This window comes from Odontomachus brunneus, unplaced genomic scaffold (assembly GCF_010583005.1).
Source record: "Odontomachus brunneus isolate Ranch 3 - 2012 unplaced genomic scaffold, Obru_v1 Obru_scaffold_145, whole genome shotgun sequence".
In the NCBI taxonomy this organism is placed as follows: Eukaryota; Metazoa; Arthropoda; class Insecta; order Hymenoptera; family Formicidae; genus Odontomachus; species Odontomachus brunneus.
Genome location: NW_022639595.1, coordinates 642,587 through 662,898, shown reverse-complemented (window position 1 = coordinate 662,898; position 20,312 = coordinate 642,587). Strand labels below are relative to the sequence as shown.

At 35.2% G+C, this 20,312-nt stretch overlaps 1 protein-coding gene across 4 annotated transcripts in view; it reads right to left on the bottom strand.

Moving 5' to 3' along the window:
• Window positions 1–20,312, bottom strand: part of LOC116850441 (flavin-containing monooxygenase FMO GS-OX-like 2) — a 194,304-nt gene that overhangs the window by 30,542 nt on the left and 143,450 nt on the right. For 3 of the 4 annotated variants that reach the window (XM_032828737.1, XM_032828735.1, XM_032828738.1), the window contains exon 6: window positions 3,946–8,002. The exons of the other annotated variant lie outside the window; for it this stretch is intronic. In XM_032828737.1, the coding sequence (XP_032684628.1) occupies window positions 7,703–8,002 (300 nt within the window). In that variant the 3' untranslated portion in view covers window positions 3,946–7,702. Of the gene's footprint in view, window positions 1–3,945; window positions 8,003–20,312 lie in introns of those variants that run through there. 4 annotated transcript variants of the gene reach the window in all.

The following is a 20,312-nucleotide window of genomic DNA, read 5'->3' as shown; positions in this document are numbered from 1 at the left end:
TTTTTTTAGTACGAAATCTTATCTTTCTAACGCCATCTAGCGTAAACCGATCGCACTTATACAACGCGAGATACACATTACTAAAGCCATCTATTGGAAAAATAATGGATTTCTTTTTACTACACCTTATACTTAAAAGGAATGAACTGGGAAATTTTACTCCACTCGCCATATTCCCCAGACATCGTTTCCTCCGATTACTATTTGTTCCGGTCGATGCAGTCAACGCTTACCTTGTAGCACAGCACTTCACCTCGTACGAAGAAGTCAAAAAATGTCTAGATGACTGAATTGCCTCCAAAGAACCCGCATTCTTCTTGCATGGAATCCGATTGTTGGGAAGATGGGCCAAGGTTGTCTGTTCCGGTGAGCAATACTTTGAATAAATTAGTTCGTCGATTTACTACCAAAGCACTGTTCTCTTTTACTCAAAAATGGGCAAATTTCATATGCAACCACCTAATATTATTACTTATATAATTCTCAAAACTTTTTTTTGAGACATCAAATGGATTTTACCCCTTAACATTTTACGCATTAGACGTACTGCTGGATTTTCATTTCTTTCATTTTCTTCTTCAAGAATAATCCACCATGAAGCAGCCATTGTAATAGACTAATTTTCACGTGGAAGATTATTTCACGTAAATCTTTATATTTTTGTGAAAATTTTCACTTTTCATGAGTTTACACTAGAGGAAAAAAATTCATGATGAAATCCCAGATTTAATTTTTATATGAGACTATATTAAAAAAAAGAAATAACAATATTTGTCTAATGCATGAACATTTTTAACTAGATATCTAGATTAAGTTGACTTCATTTGTACGCGTTTGTATTTATAAACATTGGCAATAAGATATTGCCATAAAATTTTTGTATTAATTTTATTAGTTTATTTCAATCATAATGCAGTGATAGGATATTAGGAGAATTATTCGCGCACGCGCATAAGCAAACACTATGGTAGTGTTAGTACCGTATTTATTTTAAGGTAAAGTTCCTCGACTGAAAGATAATATGAAGGAATTGTATGGAAAATACAGTTTCTGTTAAAGGAAAAGAATGTTGTTTATGAACAATAAATTTATTATTTTATTTTGTAACGTCTGCAGCCGATTAATCGTATGAATACCAACATTTGTTGCAAGAGTAAGGAAAACTGCAGAAAACCTTACTAATATTCTAACAATAAAATTGTACGTAATAAATAATATGTTTAATAGATGTCATTTAAATATAATACATATTAATGTATTTACAATTTACATAATAAATAATACATATTAAATTTAATACATAAGAAATAATTGTATATAAAAATACAATACATTAATATATAATTAATTATAATTAATAATAATTTATATAATTAATAACATTTATATAATTAATAATAATACACCCAGCAAATCAGCACTGTATTTATATACCAGTAATATAACATAGATATGTAATGTCAGCACAACCATGTGGTTTGTTATGTAATTGTTACATGTTACATAACATATACATAACATGTAACAGTTACAACTGAAATACTATATAACTGAGCTGACATTTAAATATCAATGTTATGTTACTTATATTTATGGTTTGCTGGGCATGTTATATACAGGGTAAGCCACGCAATTGGGACGGATTATATCTGAAGTTTGCTTAGTAGTTTGCGTAGTAATACAAAAGAGTTGTAGAGGAAAAAGTTGAATGGTATAAAAAGGTCTACTTTCTTACGAATTTACTTTTTTCATAAATGCAACGATGCACCTAAAAAATGCAAATGCACTTTTACTTTAAATGGAATAACATATTTTTTTTATATGAATCGATTCCTCGGGACAGCCTACGTAAAAAAGTATTGGGAAACAATGTAAATGAAATGAACAATTCGTGAAATATTTGACATTTTTAGTCGTTTCTGACATTTATTAAAGAAGATGTTCGAACATTCCGCCTATTTTCATCTAATTACTAACCAAACGTGAGATATAACCCGTCCCAATTGCGTGGCTCACTTTGTATAGCTCTTCTTTTCGTCAATGCCACTTGATGTCGAAGGTTATTGATGATTTATTTTCATTTCACTTTTTTATCATATTAAATAAATTTCCCAAATAGCACAGAGATGAACAGAAGTTCTTAGATAATTCATTTTAAAGAACACATACAGAATTAGAAAAATTAATGTTTGAAAAATTCGTAAAGAAGTAACCACAATAAGTTCGTCTTGAAGTATTCCTCAGAAATACATTGTAGCGAATACTACACGACTTAATTCCTAGAACACTCTGAAAATTCGTGAGGAATTATAAGTGTTTTGTTTGTTACAATTATTTCTTGTGGCTACGTGCAGCAAATATACGTATTACTTTCAGTGCTTTGTGTATGTTGTTATAATTGGATCTTTCTTTACAAATAAATGATGTGATAAAAAGAAAAGCGATAATATTTAATTGAATTGTAAGAATATTAAATTATATATTAAATATAATTAAATTATATTTATATTTTACAAAATGCTACTCTATAACCTAAAGATGAGAAGAATTTTGTTCCATTTTAATACAATTCTTTCTTTATTCTATAAGATTCTTGTGCAATTTTGAATTCCTTACTTCTTTTGTGTGAAAAGCTGAATGTATTTTAATTATTTTAGTTGAAAAAATTGTTACTTATCAACAAATATTAGCAGTACATCAATATTATAATTTTCCAGTCAACAATGTAAGTGTTGCATATAACATATGTTGTAATAGCTATATTGTTGAGCGAGAATTATAATATTGATGTAATGTTACTTTTGAAGTTGGTATTTATTGAATATCCTTCCAGTAAACACGATCAGTAACATAACATCAGTGTTATAATTTCCTATTTAAGAATGTAACTAGGTAAAGTTGCCCCAGCGCCAAACAGTTCCCAGTACCGGGCAATATGATGTTTACACATTTCTAGATAGCAGCAGCTGACGATTATAGATCGTTAGAGGAACATAAAAGAGTGTGGTACATCGCGCCACTTATGAAATATTTTTGCCATCGTTGAATAATTTGTGATAAAGTGGAGGTTGTTTATAATTTACGTTACATAGATAATTTTTATACTACCAGTTGACTCTCTTCAGGTCAGTTAAACAAATTTGTTATATATCTTAGTCAGAATTCTAACAAAATAATGTCCTTATATAAACTAAAATTTTTTTTTAGGTTTTAATAAATAATAATTTTTTCTAACCTCTTGCGTAGCCCCAGTATCGAATACTACCTAATGTTCCCAATATCGGACAGAAAAACAATTCTTGTAATAAACATAATAAAACTATTATTTATCATCAGGGATTTTTGGCGAGATGGTAATATCTAAGAAAAGGAAATATTCTGGCGAGGAAATTAAATACGAGAAAAGCAGCTGATCACTTTTCTGTTCCCAAAAGCTCTTTGACAGACCGTGTTTATGCTCTTAAAAAGTGGAAATCAGTTCAAATGACACTTTCAATGGGTAGATTTAAAAAAAATTTTCAACGATGAGTTGGAAAATGAACTCGTGAAACATATTCAATATTTGGACAATTGTTTCTTACCCGTGAATAAAACCAAACTGTTAACTCTAGTTTATGATCTTGCTAAACATTTAAAATTACCACACCAATTCAATAAAACAAGAAGAATTGCGCACGGAAAAAAAGGTTTGGTTAAATTAATCAAATATCTGGTCGAATATGAACGATCCAGAAATTCCGATTGAAGTAACCCGAATTCTTTAATTCAATCAAAAATTTTGTTAACTTAAACAGAATTATTTCAATCGGAATTTCTGGATCGTTCATATTCGCCATTTAAACTGGCCATTTAACCGTTGTACGATTCTATACCTGCACTCGTTATTTCTCTATTATTGTTGCTTTTTTATAAAAAATATATAATACTATTTTAAAAAGTAAAAATTTTTATTGTGTATATGTGTACAATTATTGCACAATGTAATTATCTTGACTCCTCTCGGAGTTTTACATGGTGTGCATGTGAAACTACCCCATTTAATAACGTACATATGGTCCTTGATAGAATTAAATATCGTATCTACGAAATAGAATCTGCGCGCAACCTGCCGCCAGTCTGTCGTCAAAGTCTGTCGGCATACTCTGCACGCAGTCTGTTACCAATCTATCATCAGAATAAATGCTGTGTGCAATTTTTTACCATTCTGTTTACAGACACTGTTAACAGACTCTGCGCAAAATCTGCTCGCGCAGGTTTGGTTATCTAGAAACAACTTAAAAGTTTTGTCCATGAAGAGAAAAAACAAGTTAGGACACTCACATCGGGTAAACGCAGAAGAAACATTACAGTAATACTTTGCATAAATGCTGCAAGAGACTAAATGCTTTATTTATGGAGAGCCTTTGAGAGTGCAGTGTTACACCTGTGGTGGTTGGGCTCACGTTGCGTGTGCTGACAGCGACAATATAGCGTACTTAGTGTGTGAACATTGTAGCAATGTCTGAAATCATCTCCCACTATTTAATTTTTGCGTATATATTAACTTTGGTTATATTTCTGTCTTTTAAGTAATGTATCCGATATTGGGAACAATTTTTTAAACGACATAATTTCTATCATTTTAGAAAACTTAAAATTACGCTATTAAAAACAAATTATTTCAATGTTACTTTTGTACAATTTTATTACTCATGTTGTTCTCTATCTTCAAGATTTCTATTTCTTTTAATTCATTAACAAGTTTTGTACAAAAATGACAAAACGCTTAGGTGTACGGTACTGGGACAACTTCCTCTAACGCGTGTTATGTGTGTGTGTGTGTATATGTTGCATTCATATTATTGGAAATTATAACATTAATATTATGTTACTTAATTATGTGATGTTAATTAGTGTTTACTGGGTTTTCACTTCTCTTTCTATGTATAAACCAACGACATGTATACCTAGACCAAGCATTCATATCACTTTTACAATAGCAGCGAGCGAAGCCGGGAATTCGCAATTTGTGACTGAGAGAGAAAGTTGATTTGCGTCTACTACTTTCTCACTCTTGGCTTCTATGACAAGAGCAATACTTATCTAACCTCTTAGCTGTAAATTTTGAAAGAAAAGGTACGAATAATAAATATTAAATAATTAAGATAATAATGGTTATATTTTCTTTATATTTTACTTTTTTTGTTTGACATATTTGTCTACAAACATTCACTTAATTTGACTACTATAGTATATACATGGCGACTCTGTCCATATTGCTTGCACTTTTCGCACTTAGAACAAAATGGATGCATATTATTTGGACGCTGAAAGAAGTGAGAACGAAGAACCCAAGTGTAAAGAGTGCAAGATTGACAGTCGCTCTAAACAAGAGTGAGAAAACAGTAGATGCAAAACATCTTTTTTCTCTCTGTCACAAACTGTCAACTTTCGGCTTCACTTATTGGAGAGAATGTTTAGTCTATGTATATATGTCATTGATATAAACATTATTCTTCTTGAATTCATAAAGTATGCGTCTATGTTCATATAGTATAACTCTACATAAATACTTTAAGAAGTTCTGAGGAACTCCAATCATAGTGCATGTAACTTCCTAAATCATTCTTAAAGTATTCTACGAATTCCTTGAGAAGTACAATTCAAGAAAGGAAAAAACATTTAGGAACATTTAAAGAATTCATTGTCCTATCTGAGTTAACCCTTCGAGTGCATATTAGGTCATTTTGACCCGATTTTTTCGAGCGAAATTGAAGCATGTAGTAGTTTTTGAGCATAATATATTATAGTTTAGAGAAGACTTATTCATACTCTTGAAATACTGCTTCGATTTGAGTTTTAGTATAGTAGCCATCGTGATCAGATAAAAAAATGCCTAAAAAGGATCCCGCACACATCATATGGAAATATACTCCCGGTTAAATTGACTGAAATTGCAGTATGTTGTTACCCTTGACGTCCTAAACAAAAATGTTAATGGACACAATTCTCTAAATGCAATATTTTTCCGTCCAGAGAGATTTAAATTGGGAAGCTCTCAACCCAGTAAGCAAATTGAGTGAGGACTGCGCGCAGATTGGCAGCACATTTTATCAAAAACCCATAGCAAAACCATAGCCATTGTCTACATTAGACCTGTGTCTACATTAGGCTACGGTTTTGGCGACAGATTTTGCTGTTGGTGCCAAATTTGTAGCAAAAACCACGTAAAGCTTACAGCGCAGTAAAATCTGCGCAGTTTCTGCCGCCAATCTGCCGTCAAATCGCTACAAGCTCTGCGCGGTTTTTGCTGCAAATCTGCAGCAATTATCCGACAACAAGCTCTGCCGCATATCTAGCGGCAATTAACCTAGGCAACAAAATTTGATATAACAGATTCTGCATCAAATTTGTTATCTATTTGCCATCAAAAGTTGATAGCAAGCTCTGCTCGAAATCTGTTCGCGCAGATTTGGCTATCTGGGAATACAAACCTATGGATGCACCGTGTTTTTTCACGAACCAAAATGAATATATCTCTCTATATATATATATATATTTACATATTCGTGTGTGTGTGTGTGTATGTGTGTGTGTATGTGTGCACACACGCATATGCGCACGCACATGAAAATGTGAATATACATATGCATATATAGAGAAATATATTCATTTTGCTTCGTGAAAAAGCATGGTATACCCATAGGTTTGTATTGAAAGCTTCCCAATTTAAACCTCTCTGGACATAAAAGTATTGCATTCAGAGAGGTGTGCCCATTCACATTTTAGTTCGGGACGTCGAGGACAACAACATACTGCAATTTCAGTCAATTTAATCGGGGGTACATTTCCATAAGATATGTGTGGATTTTCTTATATTCTTATATTCTATAAATACAACTTTTTAAAAAGACAAAAAATCCAAGACAGCAATATTGAAACTTATGACTTTGACTACACAATCCTAAAAGAATTTTGCTTAATTTTTCTTAATATTAAAAAATAAAATTTTAGACAAAGTGGTATTTTTTCAAAAATAATCGATTTTAATCATAATTTTCATGTATTAAATTATATTTATTTTAAACTGACATTATAGGATATTATAGGAAAATATCATTCTTTAGCTTCAATAAGTGTCTATGTTTTTTCGCAAAAATGCGCAAAGAGCTTATCACACTTAACCCTAGCCATTCACGAAAGAAACGCGGACAGACTGCAACGGACAGACAGCCAGGTATTTTATGCGGTCCTTATGCTGCGCCTATATTTGTCATTGGTAAGTGCTACATCGAGCTGTGGGTAAGTGTTACGTCACTTTACGCATGTGCAGAAAGGTTCCTGTCGTAAAAAAATGATGTTCCAGTATTGTAGTAACGTTTGATCGGATAATTCAACATTATGAAGCATTCACTATTGCCAAGAGATCATTGACAGATTTAGACTTCTTGGATGAGACTTTATCTAAAAAGCTCATTCCGCTTCATCACGTTCACCCATATGTTAATTTTTTTTTATTAATATCTCAATATTGATCGTGCTTGTTTGCAAAATGCAAGGCTTTTTTGTTGAATTTGATAAGTTTTATATGAACACGAACAAACATACGTATTGTGTTCAATATCCTGTCTATCCTATTTGCAAATGCAAAATTCCTTACTGACTAATTTCGATATAATTATTAGAAAACTCTTAATGTCATATAACTTTATATGAAATGTAATTAATCAGGTAGAATTAATTCAACATTCTTTCCATCTTCAGAAACAATAAATTTGGAGTCTTTATAACGCAAGAGATTTGCATGCCTCTGAAATGACCATGCTATGTAGCCGAGTTTATAGAACGGCGATAATCGTTCAAATCCAGCAGCAGTCGCCAACGAATCGAAGTAATCCCACTGCTGATCCATTAATCTGTGTGCGTGTCTCTTTCTCAAGGTCTTTAAAGTCGAATCCTCGAGCATCACAGATTTTGCAGGTAATGTCACTCGGCCCTCTAACAAAGCTAGGAAATATTGTACCTGAGAAATAAACATTTAGAAAATAATATATTACGTTTATAATATAAAATCAAGTTTATTATAACGAAATTAAAAACAAAGTATATTTTTGTCATAAACAATATTGTTACCTTTATACGATACCCAGATAGCCAAACCTGTGCGAGCAGACTTTGCGCAGAGTCTGTTAACAGTATCTGTGATAGAAAAGCAACAGATTGCACGCCGTATCTGTTTATCAGATTCTGACGGCAGATTGGAGACAGTTTGCTCGCAGTCTGCTGACAGACTTTAACGACAGCAGGATCTGCACGCATTCTGCTGCCAAGCTACCGTCAAAGCCTATTTAGCAGACTCTGTCGACAATCTAACAACAGATTGGGGATGTAGATATCTATGGATCTGTCAACAGATTCTGCTCGAACTTGTCACCAATCTGACGTCAATCTACGCACAGATTGCTTACTGGGTAATATTACTTTTATTATCAAGCGACACGGTAGTATCGCGAAGCCAAGTGCAAGCGCAAACAACGGGCTCGCGGCCGACCGTGGATATTTACGCGACGACTTTAGGTGAACACAGGCACAATTTCTCGTTTGACTATAATAGCTGAACGGATGAGATTCTAGATGGGTTTAATCTATTCCTTGGATTTATATTACTTCATAAAACTGTCTTTACTTTTGCTCTACATGCTGTAGAAACTGAGATATTTTAACTCAAAGTCCGAAATCGTAAATTTATGCTTGAGAAACGTCGTCTCCTCATTACGAAAATCTCAGTTGACTGTATTCCTCCGCTAGAGGCGCTACGGTTGAGATCAGCCTAGAGATCCTCTAGTAAGAGATGCGCAAACTTCGGTTGTTTGCAAGAATATGGCGGCTTCCATGTGTTACATGTGTTGATATGTTTATGAATATATATACCGAGGTAGCCAAACTTGCGCGAACAGATTTCGAGCAGAACTTGCTATCAACTTTTGATGGCAAATAGATAACAAATTTGGTGCAGGATCTGTTATATCAAATCTTGCTGCCAAATTACCGCCAGATATGCGACAAAGCTTGTTGTTGGATAATTGCTCCAGATTTGCAACAAAAACCGCGCAAAGCTTGTAGCGATTTGACGGCAGATTGGCAGCAGAAACTGCGCAGACCTTGCTGCGCTGTAAGCTTTGCTGGTTTTTGCTGCAAATTTGGCACCAATTGCCCGATAGCAAGATCTCTCACCAAAACCATAGCCTAATATAGGCTATGGTTTTGCTGTAGGTTTTTGATCAAATTTGCTGCCAATCTGTCGCCGATTTGTAAGACCGACCATCTGCTCCACAATTATCTGTATTTCGTCGCGTCCTCGTATCGTTTCGTTTATCGTCGTCTCGTCCGCGGAGCGGCTGCACGTGTCATAGAGCTCACCCGAGGAGATCGTCCTCGGGTTTCTTTCATTGTAGCGAACTTATTATCGTATCGCGACTAATGACTCTTTTTGTGACTTTTATCGCGCTTCTTACCGGGACGTTCGAGAGTCCCGCGAATAAACGAATTACTCTTGAACATGCGTAGAGTCATTTTCGCTCTTCCTAGACCCATCCCGTCTCCGACTTTAAAATCCCAGGAGCTACCGGTCTCAATGGTTCCCGGGACACGCGAATTTTGTGTAACGTATCGCATCTCGCGTTTATCGAGATGGTGCGGCCTTTCCGCACCTGGCGCCCAACTACCGTCTTTAGTTTTGTGGCGTGAATGGGAGCCGACGGCAATTTGCCGACGCGACGGACAGGCGACTGTCTGCCGTCGCTCGCGAATAAACCTCGTGAATATCGTCACAAGATATTTAAAAAAATACTATTAAAACAATCTTATTCAGATCAATTGTATCCTCTATTGAAATACTCTATTGAAAAATACGAGACAGGTTTATACTCTCTACAAAAGTAATAATATCAAGAGGTTTACGCCAAGTACGAATGATTAATTATTTCAGTTTTTATTTTTATAAACATATGTGGTTTTAGCTATATAATATATTTATAAATTAAATATATTATTAATATATTAGTAACATATTATTAAATAAAAAATAAAATAATTAAAGAAATACAATAGTGTTGAAAAAAATTATAATAACTTACACAAAAAGCATTTGGCGTGCCTTTTTTTATAAACAAACGGTTCTCTTATTTCAATAATTATCAAAATATTATATTGATTATCGATATAATATTAAAAGAAGGCACGACGTCTAAAGACGTCACCTGGGTTTGTGCTATCTGGGTTATAAAATCAGTTGCATTTTGATTGTCGTTGCGTCGTTTGTATCATTTGTCAATAAATATGCCATTAAATGTTGTTTGAACGATACAAGAATATATTATAATCATAATTCAATAAAATATTGTCACAACTCACTGACCCCATATAGCACACAATGTTCTATGAATATTGTTATGGAATGCAAATATTCTCAGTTTCAGAATATTCAAATAGAATGTTCAATAAATATACGTAGAGTATTACAATTAATATCATATTTTTATAATGAAAAAGAACGTGATAAAAATATTCTTCGAAAATAAAGGTAAAGGTACCAAAAGCGACATACCACTTTGTTTTTGAACGTTATGTCTTAATATAAAGTTCAAAATATAAATGTAAATATATATGCATGTAGTTGGAAGTACTTCCTATCAGATAATATCACATTTTTACTGAAATTGTTCCTAGATTTAGAACAAAAAATGTTTTTCCTAAAACGCAAAAAAATAGAGTTTAAAGTATGACGATGCAGCTTCCATATCGTCACTACAACCGGCCCGACCGAATACCAGTCGGGTTGTGCACCGGCGCGTTGCGCCACCTCAAACACCACAAGGCCAAACCAAAAACAATAGCGCATAAACATGTAAACAACGCGAGGTATGATCGCGCGACAGCGATCAAACGACGTGATCGATAGAAAGCGCGCGCCACTATCACGTGCGAAATAAGACAAAACAGATCCGACTAAATAATCTGCGGTTCCAAGATAATCGAAACCAGACCGATCCGGACCGTCTACCGAACTCGATACTGCACAGCGGAGAGCTAGGATTACGACCGACTCGTTTCTGCCATCCGCACCTACCTAGTTTCCTATCCTTGCGAGCAAGGACTGAAGTATGTACGTTAGCTGCGCTCCGTCGATCTTTATCGACTCTTGCTCGCATCCCGTCGACTCCACGAACAAGGACCGAAGCCAGTACGTTAGCTATGCTCTGTCTAACTTCCTCGACCCTTGTTCAAAGCCTCTCGACGATCGAGACCGAGAGCGAATACGCCGACACCTCGGCTACTCGCTCCCGATCCTGACATTTGCGAAGCGAGCGCACTAGCGAGTGCGTCTCCACCGCGAGCGCGAACCGTTAGCGTGCCGTGCTGCGACACTGGCATACAGCCGCCAACACGGCGCGGTCCCCGCGACCGGCCGCCCGACCGAATCGCGAATCGCGAATCGCGAACGCCGAATATCGACACGCAACCGCCTGCCGAATATACGAGACTAGTGTAGCGCTCGCGCTATACGCTCCACCTACCGTATTAGCTGTCGCGGCCTACCAAAACCGCGACCCGGTAACTGGCGCCGTCCCCCAGGAGATCTACGTACTCGTTCGATACTACTCGTTACGAAGGAATAATAAACTCTTTTGTGTTATTTTTGTTTATTACAATCCGCATGTGTCAATTATTTCACGAACCCGGACTCCGGCGAGCGAATAATCCAACGGTATCCACGAGAACCGACACGCGGAGTTCGGTTGTTACATTGGCCCCCGAACAGGTTGATACGCGAGTTGATACAAAAAATAAATCCCGAGTACAGAGCGCGAATGACTTCGTGGATATATAAATTGTCAAAAGACGAAATAACCGAACATCTAGTTAGACAAACGTAGATACCGAGGTAAAATTTGAGGAGTTGCGACAACGACTCGAGCATCTAACAAAGAAACAGCCGGAACTGTTCGCGGACACAAGTAATAGCAACACAGTCAACGGCACAGAAACCGAAGTTAAGTTCACGATGCCAGGAAACAACAATTCCGCCTCAACAATAGAGCCCGGCGAATCTATAGCAAAAATTATAAATCAAATAAGAAAGTGGGGATGTCATTTTGACAGACGCGACCCCCACTCATTTTAGAACGGGTAGAAGAATTAAGCCAAGTATACAGATACCCAGGCGAACATTTATTAAGAGGGCTACCCGAAATGCTAAGGGCGAGGCTCTGACGTGGTACCGGAATGGTCGCGAAAATTAGCATACGTGGGAAGAGTTTCGCGACGATTTTGAGACGGAATATATACCGCGTGAATCACAAGTACGAATGCGCCGACAAGCACGGGGACGCGAACAAAAGGAGAGAGAAACGTTGCGGAGCTACGCCAACGACCTGCTTAAGCTCATGCGAAGGACAGGCGGGTGATCAGCAAAAGAACTACTCGACCTCCTTTATGAAAACATGCTCCCCGAATAAACCGGACGAGGTGGACAGTGTGGGCGAACTTTGCGCAAAAGTAACGGAAGTCGAACACATCGAGCAACAAATTAAAGAGAGCAAAGAAGGAAATCCGAAACGCATGCCCTCCACCCAAATGCATCGCTAGAAGCAAAAACACCATACAACAAGGACGATTGCTGCTGGCGATGCAAACAACGAAGACACAGTAGATACGAGTGCAAACGACTACCACGAAAATTTTTCTCACAATGTGGCAAAGACAGCGTATTAACATGGGAATGCCCGCGGCCGGGAAACGGTCAACGGGCCGAGTTCCAAAAGGAAACTCGGCCCAACAAAACCAATTAAAATACATGCCGAAGCCATTCATTACAGTCATAATAAACGGATAAAGAATAGAGGCGCTGATTGACTCGGGGTCGGAAACATCATTTATGAAACCAGAAACAGCACGGAAACTACGACTAACAATAAAAAAGACGAACGATAATGTACGACTAGCCAACAGAATGACAACAAACATAACAGGAACAGTAGAGGTAAAAATGAAAATACAAGAACAAGAATACTGACGACAATTGAGGATTTTACCAAATCTCGGGTGCCCAATATTTATCAGGACAGACCTACTGAGCTGATTTACAATTGACGCTACCGCCACCGTCACGTACAACACCGAAAAAACAAACAAACACATGCACGATAGACAGGGGACTGACACAACGAACAAAACAGGAAGACGAAACATTGAAACGCTTTTTAACAAAGGAACTACGATTATTTGACCAAGTGCAAAGATCAATAAACTATATACAACATCACATAAGACTGACAGATACAAGACCAATAAAACAAAGATACCGACCCCGAAACCCGGCAATGCAAGCCGTAATAAATAAAGAAGTGGAGGACATGCTACGGGAAGGAGTAATTGAGCCATCGCGGAGTGCGTAGAGCTCACCGGTAATGGTAGTGAGAAAAAAAGACGGAACACACAGATTCTGCATAGACTTCCGCAAATTAAACAAAATTACGGAAAAAGATACGTACCCACTACCACATATCACAGCACTGGATAAGCTCCGCGGGGCTCAATATCTGTCAACGCTAGATCCAAATAGCGGATACTGGCAAATTCCACTGTCTCTCTCGAGCCGACCGTTAATCGCGTTTACGGTATCAGGGAAAGGGCTACTACAATTTAATATTATGCCGTTCAGCTTGCATTCCGCGCCTACGACGTTCCAACGATTACTCGACAGGATGCTCAGTCCCGAGTTAGAACCTAACGTACTGGTATATTTGGACGATATAATTATCATAAGTAAGACAATCGAAGAACACATACAATACCTCAAGGAGGTACCGCTGACAACGGAACACGAAGCTAAAAATAAATAAGGACAAATGTCAGTTTCGTGAAGAAAAATTAAGATACCTGGGGCATATTGTCAATAACAAAGGGATCCAAACAGACCCTGAGAAAATTAGTACGATAAGAAATTAGCCGGCCCCAAACACCGTAAGAAGGGATTGGTATCATGGTATAGACGATTTATACCAAATTTTTCCACGTTCGCCGCCCCACTCACAAAGATACTTCGCAAAAATGCAAAATGGGAGTGGTGTAAAGAACAGAAAAGCGCGTTCCGGGGATTAAAGACCAGGTTAACAACAACACTGAAGCCTGCGCTGATTTTTCAAAGAAATTTGTCGTCCAAACCGATGCCAGTACGGAGGGACTAGAAGCCGTACTTACGCAACAACTAGATGGCGAGAAACGGGTTATCGCGTACGCAAGTCAAACGCTGAACAGGACGGAATGAAATTATAGCGCGATGAGTTGGAATGCCGCGCCGTGATTTGGGGAATAAGACGACTCCGTGACTACCTGGAGGGATACCGATTTACGGTCATTACGGACTATCAATCCCTCCGGTGGCTGCAGAAAGTAAGGCGCCAACAGGAAGATTAGTAAGGTGGATAATTGAGCTACAGCAATACGATTTCGATAAACAATATCGTCGAGACAGTCTAAACACGGTCGCCGACGACCTGTCCAGACAACCACAATTATGCAGCCTTACACCAACGTGTCATTAGTACAAAAAATTAATATCCCAGGTAGCCGAAGAACCGACCTCGCAACCGGATTATAAGATACAAGAAGGGAAACTATTGAGACATATCTTCCACTTTAAAGAAACACGAGTAGAGGACTAGTGGAAAAAGTGTGTACCAAAAGAGGAGAGATTAGAAATTATAAAGAAATTTCATGAGGAACCCATCACAGGTCACCTGGGAATAGCGAAAATAATTGCTCGCATAGCCCGGTGGTTTTACTGGCCACGTATGTTCCGCGAGATAGTACTTCCAAACGAGAAATGCCTGGCTCATAAAGCGCATCAAGTAAAACCAGCCGGGCGAATGCACGCGACCGCGGTGGGGGGTCCATGGCAACAGGCCACCATGGATCTCATTGGCTCCTTACTGCGATCAAATAATGATCACACGTGGATCTTAACGATGCAAGACCGATTCACGAAATGGCTAGCAATGCGACCGATAAGACGAGCAACGACGAACATTGTAACTCAAGCGCTAACCGACCATATAATCTATAGACACGGCTGTCCCCAAACCATAATATCGGATAGTGGAACGCAATTAAAATCCCAGCAACTAACAAAGTTGCTGAATACGTTTAAAATTAAACACCGCACCACCCCCATCCACGCGCACTGTAATCCAATAGAGAAAACCAATAGAGTAGTGAAAACTATGGTGGCCCAATATGTGGGACGGGACCACCGTAAATGGGACATACATCTACCGGCGCTATAATTCGCATACAACACGGCAGTCCAGGAATCTACGGGATACTCGCCCGCATATCTAAACTGCGGGCGAGAAATAAACATCACGCCAAATGATAACGGCGGAAGCGAAGAACCGACGACACAACACAAGCAACTGAAGGAAGCCTATGAACTTGTAAAAATAAATATGGCACGAGCTTTCCAGCGGCAAGAAAAACGCTATAATCTCAGACGACGAGATTGGAGACCAAAGATAGGCGAGATAGTTTGGAAGCGTAAACATCTGTTATCAAGCAAAGTGAAAGCATTTAACGCGAAACTAGCTCGCAAATATTGTCAAATGTGTCAATTATTTCACGAACCCGGACTCCGGAGAGCGAATAATCCAACGGTATCCACGATAACCGACACGCGGACTTCGGTTGTTACAAAAGAAAATAGACGCCAAAAGCGACGTACCTATTGGAATTTATATAACATGTCGCATATAATATAATATTTGATAATAATTGATAACAAATATAATATGATAATATTTGATAATAAATGGTTCATTAATGCGTTTAATAGTTGAAAAATATTCATTTATTCAAAATATAATGTTACAAAAGGGAAACATAATTAAATAAATACATATATCTTTCTACCTTTTTCATTTTCTCACATATTTTACATAAGTTATATTTATAACTAAATAAAATTAAACTTTAAAATAAACAAATGTCACGTCACAATGGGAGGTTATTAATCAAGTTATGTTAGTCACAGAGTATCGCACCTATCGCATACTGTAGGTATGTCATTTTAAGATACATTCTCATAAAATTTTTCAAGTAAACTTTATTATACAGTAAAAACTTTATTATACAGTAAAAAAGTGATGAAAGTAAAAATATTCAAAAAATATTTTTACAAAAGCTAAATGCATGTAGAAAAACTTAATATTGAACAAAATGATAATTATCGCTATTTAATCTACGTAATTCATCAATAAAAATCATAGAAATAAAACTTGCGAATTTCTAAAACTCCATATTTGCTAATTTAGCATATAAGAGAACAAGAAATATACCAAGTATGAATTTTTCATGACTTAATTGATAAAACGGATTATATTAGTTTCGATAAAATACAAAATTTAATATATGAGATATAGAGGTATATCGTTTTAGGAGATCTATGTCGTTTTTGGCTACTTTCCTTTATAGAATATTTATCGAGAATGTTTGTAGAACATTATTCAAGAATAATTTTAGAATATTCCTTCCAAAATTTAACCATTTAAATTTTAAATTTAACCATTTAAAAACCCAGTAAACACAAAGTATCATCGACATTACAATGTCAACTCAATCATATGGTATATTAGATAACTGTTATTTTGTTAAATAACAAAATAACAGTTTTTGTTAAGTTACAAAATAACAGTTATATAATATACCATCCCAGACAGCACACAATATTTATGATAAAGATTCATAAATATTTATGTCGAATTATTTTTTAAAAATATTACATAAATATTTTATAAATATTTCTATACATAAAGAAGAAAGCTTTTGCTTACTGGGTATAATTTCATTGTCTGAATGTTTCTGAAGTCGCTAATTATGATTTTGACATTAATTTTGCGAGATTCAAAAAACTTCTTCGAAACTGACTTTGAAGAAAGTCTTTGAGTCTGCGATTTCAGTCCGCCATTCTGAATCTCGCAAAACTAATGTCAAAATCATAATTAGCGTCTTCAGAAACATTCAGACAATGAAATTGTACTCAGTAAGCAAATTGAGTGCAGACTGCGCGCAGATTGGCAGCAAATTTGATCAAAAACCTATAGCAAAATCATAGCCATCTGTGTCTATATTAGGCTACGGTTTTGGCGACAGATCTTGCTGTCGGACAATTGGTGCCAAATTTGCAGCAGAAACCACGCAAAGCTTGCAGCGCAGCAAGGTTTGCGCGGTTTCTATTGCCAATCTGTCGTTAAATCACCACAAGCTCTGCGCGGTTTTTGCTGCAAATCTGCAGCAATTATCCGACAACAAGCTCTGCCACATATCTGACGGCAATTTGGCAGCAAGATTTGATATAACAGATCCTGCATCAAATTTGTTATCTATTTGCTATCAAAAGTTGATAGCAAGCTCTGCTCGAAATCTGTTCGAGCAGATTTGGCTATCTAGGGTACTATAGAGTGTTAAATTTTCGAGTGCGTTTTCTAACCTTAAAATGCCTTGTTAGCCAAGATAAAAAATACGTTTCTAATGTTTTTCGATGTACTACATGTGTGCAAAGTTTCAAGAAGATCGGCGTGTGGCACTTGGGTAGTGTTATTTGTCAGTCAAAGTGACAATAGCGCAGTAGGTAAGGTGAATGACTTAAGAACCAGATGTCTCAGATTTGAATCTTGGCAATGGTAAGTAAATTTTCGAAGTAAAATTTAATTTTAATTAAGTAGTGCGCGTGTGAAACAATATAAAGTGAAAACTAAGAACATACATATTTTAAAAATTTAAGAAAAATTCAGAAAAGAGAAAAAGGTATATAAATATATATATTTTAATAAATATATATATTTTAATAAATATTTTTATAATATTTATGATAAATATTTATGACCTATTGAAGCTAAGTCATAAAAATATTTATAAAATATTTTGGTAAATATTTATAAAATATTCAAATAAATCTTATAAATATTTTGTGCTGTTGAGATATAATTGACCTGACATTGTAATATGGATGATACTTTGTGTTTACTGGGAATATTCATCGAGTTTATATATTGCACATTGTTTATAATGTAATACATGTCTTAATAACTTCTGAGAAAGATAGTGAAATCTGTGATTATATATAACCAACATACTATCCAGACAGCACACAATATTTATGATAAAGATTCATAAATATTTATGTTGAATTATCTTTTAAAAATAGTATATAAATGTTTCATAAATATTTTAGATACATAAAAAAAAGTATCAAAATCTTTATTCAAAATATAATTAAAATATAGACAAAATATTTTATATAATATCTATGGTAAACAAAAAATAAATATTTGTAGTAACATTTTATACATATTTTAGGCATATAAAGGGAAAAGTATTAAAATCTTTATTCAAAATATTATTAAAATATAGACTAAATATTTTATACAATATTTGTAATAAACAAGAAATAAATATTTGTAGTAATATTTTGTAAATATTTCTATTTGCAAATATTATATATAAAAAAATAAATGTAATTATTTATTACTACTAAACTAAAAAATAAAAAAGTCGAAATTTAAATTGGTAATGTACATTAAAAAATTTCTTTAAATTAAAGAAATATATTTTGTTAAATATAATATTAAATATATTTTGTTAAATATAATTTCTTAACTCAAAAAATATTTGTTAAATTTTAGAACACATGTAATAAATATAAAATAATATTTTTTATTTATAAGATAAGCTGTAAAATTATGAATTTGTAGATTTAAAAAAATGATTTCTTTGATATTTTTAAAATATCAATATATAAGAATAAATAAATGATTTCCTTATAAGAACAAAATTAGTTTTTTTTTAATGTAAGAACTGTGTTTAAATAAATATTTACTTGTTTTAAAAGTAAATGAAATATAAGTAATTTTAAAAGCAATGAAATATAAGTAAATCATTTTATAAATCTAAATAAATTATTTTCTAATATTAAAAGTATCATTTTTGTGTTTCAAATTAAAATTTCTTTTATTAAACAATTCTTTTAGAAAGCAATTTATTTAAATTTACAAAGTGATTTATTTGTATTTTACTTACTTTTAAAACAAGTAAGTATTTTTTAAATATACTTTTTACATATTTTTTACACATACTCTTACATTTAAAAGGATCTATTCTCTATTTTTAAATAAATTATTTGTTTTCGTACAAGGATATACCATATGGATATACAATATAAAGCGTCTCTTAATCAAAGTGACAGTGGTGCAGTAGGAAAGGTGAACAACTCAAGAACCAGAGGTCTCAGGTTCGAATCTCGGCAATGGTAAGCAAATTTTCAAAGTACAATTTAAATTGAAGTAAGTAGGGTGTGAAACAATAAAGTGGAAAATTAAAAAAAAGTCAGGAAAAAAGAAAAATGTTTATATTTTTATAAATATAAACGTTTTGTTATTCTCTTTCGGAATCTTCTATAAACTATAATTCATAACTTAACATATGGAATATTCGGTAGATTATTCTATTCATATTCTGAAAATATTTAAATTAGTGCCATTCGAATGTTCTACGAACTGTTACGTCCTGTGCAGACATGAGTCATGCACTCTATCTTTGCCTCCTCTGTCGGGAAACAACAAACAATTCCGAATCGTAAGACCGTTTTTCGTCTTTCCCCAATAAAAATTCCGACTAAAATTCCGAAATAACCCTGGGAAATACAGCACTAAAACTCCTTAATCCGCAAAGTAAACTTCACCGGACCTTATCCTTGGGATCAAAGGAACCGCTGGATAACAAAAAATTATGTCCGTTACATTTTCCAACTTACGTTGTTCGGTTCCGCCTCATCTGCTGATTCCCTCACCACCTTAAAAATCCTCCAATAACCTTCTCTTTTGAAACGTATGATTTTCTCCACCCACAACCCCAGCCAAGAAGATTTCCTTAACACTGTCTACTTACTCACTACTGGATACAGCAGTCCCCCATACCATTTTCTCTGACGAATCCAACAACCTAGGAACCCCCAAATTTCCACATCTTCCCTACCGAACCATTTCCAGTTGATATCGTATATAACCGCGACTCCGCGCACCGCGGGTTACTTATACACTACCACTAAGGAAAAATCCAAGTACGCTAAGAGTTCAGCTACTCAACTCTCTGTGTTTATTGCTGTATTCATCGTGCGATCGTCCGCAACCCTCACACACAAATACCAGGTTCTATCCAGACGAGGATTGAAAGGGGCCCAACTGAGAAATCCAGCAACAGTTACTCTCTCCTCCAAATCG